This window comes from Sinocyclocheilus grahami, unplaced genomic scaffold (genome assembly GCF_001515645.1).
Source record: "Sinocyclocheilus grahami isolate Dianchi unplaced genomic scaffold, SAMN03320097.WGS_v1.1 scaffold4362.1, whole genome shotgun sequence".
NCBI lineage: Eukaryota > Metazoa > Chordata > Actinopteri > Cypriniformes > Cyprinidae > Sinocyclocheilus > Sinocyclocheilus grahami.
The window spans coordinates 4,832-6,454 of NW_015509312.1; the positions used below are offsets into that span (position 1 = coordinate 4,832).

Consider the following 1,623-nt stretch of genomic DNA (forward strand, 5'->3'; position numbering starts at 1 on the left):
AAAAAAAAAATACAGAGTTTTGATCATAAAACAGACCATTCAAATAGCATATTAGTAAGGCATATTATTGGTAGAAATATATATCCAGCTGGTATTTTGTTATAAAGATCTCATTGATTTACAAGCTATTATAACTTCTAACTTTTTTGCCATATAAACATCAGCAACTGTACGAAATTGCACCTTTTTATGCATCTGAATAAAACTAGGATGTTTTTTCACCTCAAGTTTGAGCTCCATATTCTCATTATAAGCCTGAAAACTATTTTTAGATTATATCTTCAATAAACTGTTCCATAAAAATGAAAAAATTGTCAATTTTTGGACTACTGTTTCATATGCTTTCGAGGGTTAAACAGTGGTAACAAAGGTGATTCAAATAGCTTTTTCGGGGGAAAATTAATACAATACATTGATACAAATGTGATGTTAAAAGGGAAATGGATGTACAGCAATCCAATTACGCTTTCCACTTCTGCAGAAAAACATCCATCCTGACATCTTAGAAATCAATATGTTCTTTGATAAAAGGAAAACATTGACAGAGAGAACAACATATTAAATCAGTACAAGCACTGAGGGGTTACAATCATATTAAATCTAACTCAGCGCTGTTTCCTATGAAACCTGATGCTAATATAAGTGTCAGAACAAACTCATCCAGACTATAATTGGACATGGTGCAGAAGAAAGAAAGTCACAGAGTCATTTTCATTAACTATCAAATATTCAAAAACTTTACCTGGTATCCTGATGAATTTCCCACACCAGGGCTTTGAAGTGCACTGGTCACTCTCGAACGGCCAAAGAATCCCAAAAATCGACCAAAAAGGGAGTCAAAATTCTCCTCAGTGGGAACTTCTGGTGTTGCGGATGTTGAACCTTGCTCATCTAAAAAGGAACCAAGGATGGATTTTAAACTGATTGAAAACATTTGCTTGTAAATACAGCCTGTCTGAATAAGGCTAGCAGGGTTCGCAGCTTGATCATGAATTAATATATATCATAAATGCATTTTAAAAGGTTGCAATAAGAATAAAGGGTGTATAAGAGCTTAATAGTTAAATTAAAAACTCCAAAGACTTCAAAATGCCATAAAAGGATTCCCATACAGTTAGCAGACTGAATACAGAAGACATCCGGGTTGACGTCTCGCTGGACAGTGGACTGGACACTAGATACAGCCTCTTGTGTAGAGCTCAGGGTATGCACAGCTGAATCCTGGTTGCACAGTCTGGGGTCTTTACTGAATAGACAGTGGAACACAGTAACACATCAGGATTTCATTTTAATCAGTAGTAGTAGTAGTATATTTTTATTTAATGCCATGTCAGCATCTTATCTTAGGCTATCACTGTCAGTTACCAAATACAAAATCAAACCAGAGAATGTCCCATCGTAAATATTTTATTACAATATCACAAATATTTCGTCCCAATTGGTCCTCAAATTATCAGATAATATAACACTTGAACACTGAATTCAAATTCTGAGACTCAAACTATGTTTTCAATTCATATTTAAATACCAGAAAAAAGGTTATTTCTAAATGTATACTTATAGATATGCTACTCGGTATATATGAGAGTAAATATCAGATAAATACTTACATTTTTTTTTTTT

The 1,623-nt window shown here is 33.5% G+C and overlaps 1 protein-coding gene across 1 annotated transcript in view; it reads right to left on the bottom strand.

Moving 5' to 3' along the window:
• Positions 1 to 1,623, bottom strand: part of LOC107576798 (tectonic-1-like) — a 6,006-nt gene that overhangs the window by 3,331 nt on the left and 1,052 nt on the right. Inside the window, exons 2-3 of the mRNA XM_016262930.1 lie at positions 1,113 to 1,246; positions 743 to 891 (exon numbers count right to left, since the gene is read on the bottom strand). Coding sequence (XP_016118416.1) covers positions 743 to 891; positions 1,113 to 1,246 — 283 coding nt within the window. The remainder of the gene's footprint in view (positions 1 to 742; positions 892 to 1,112; positions 1,247 to 1,623) is intronic.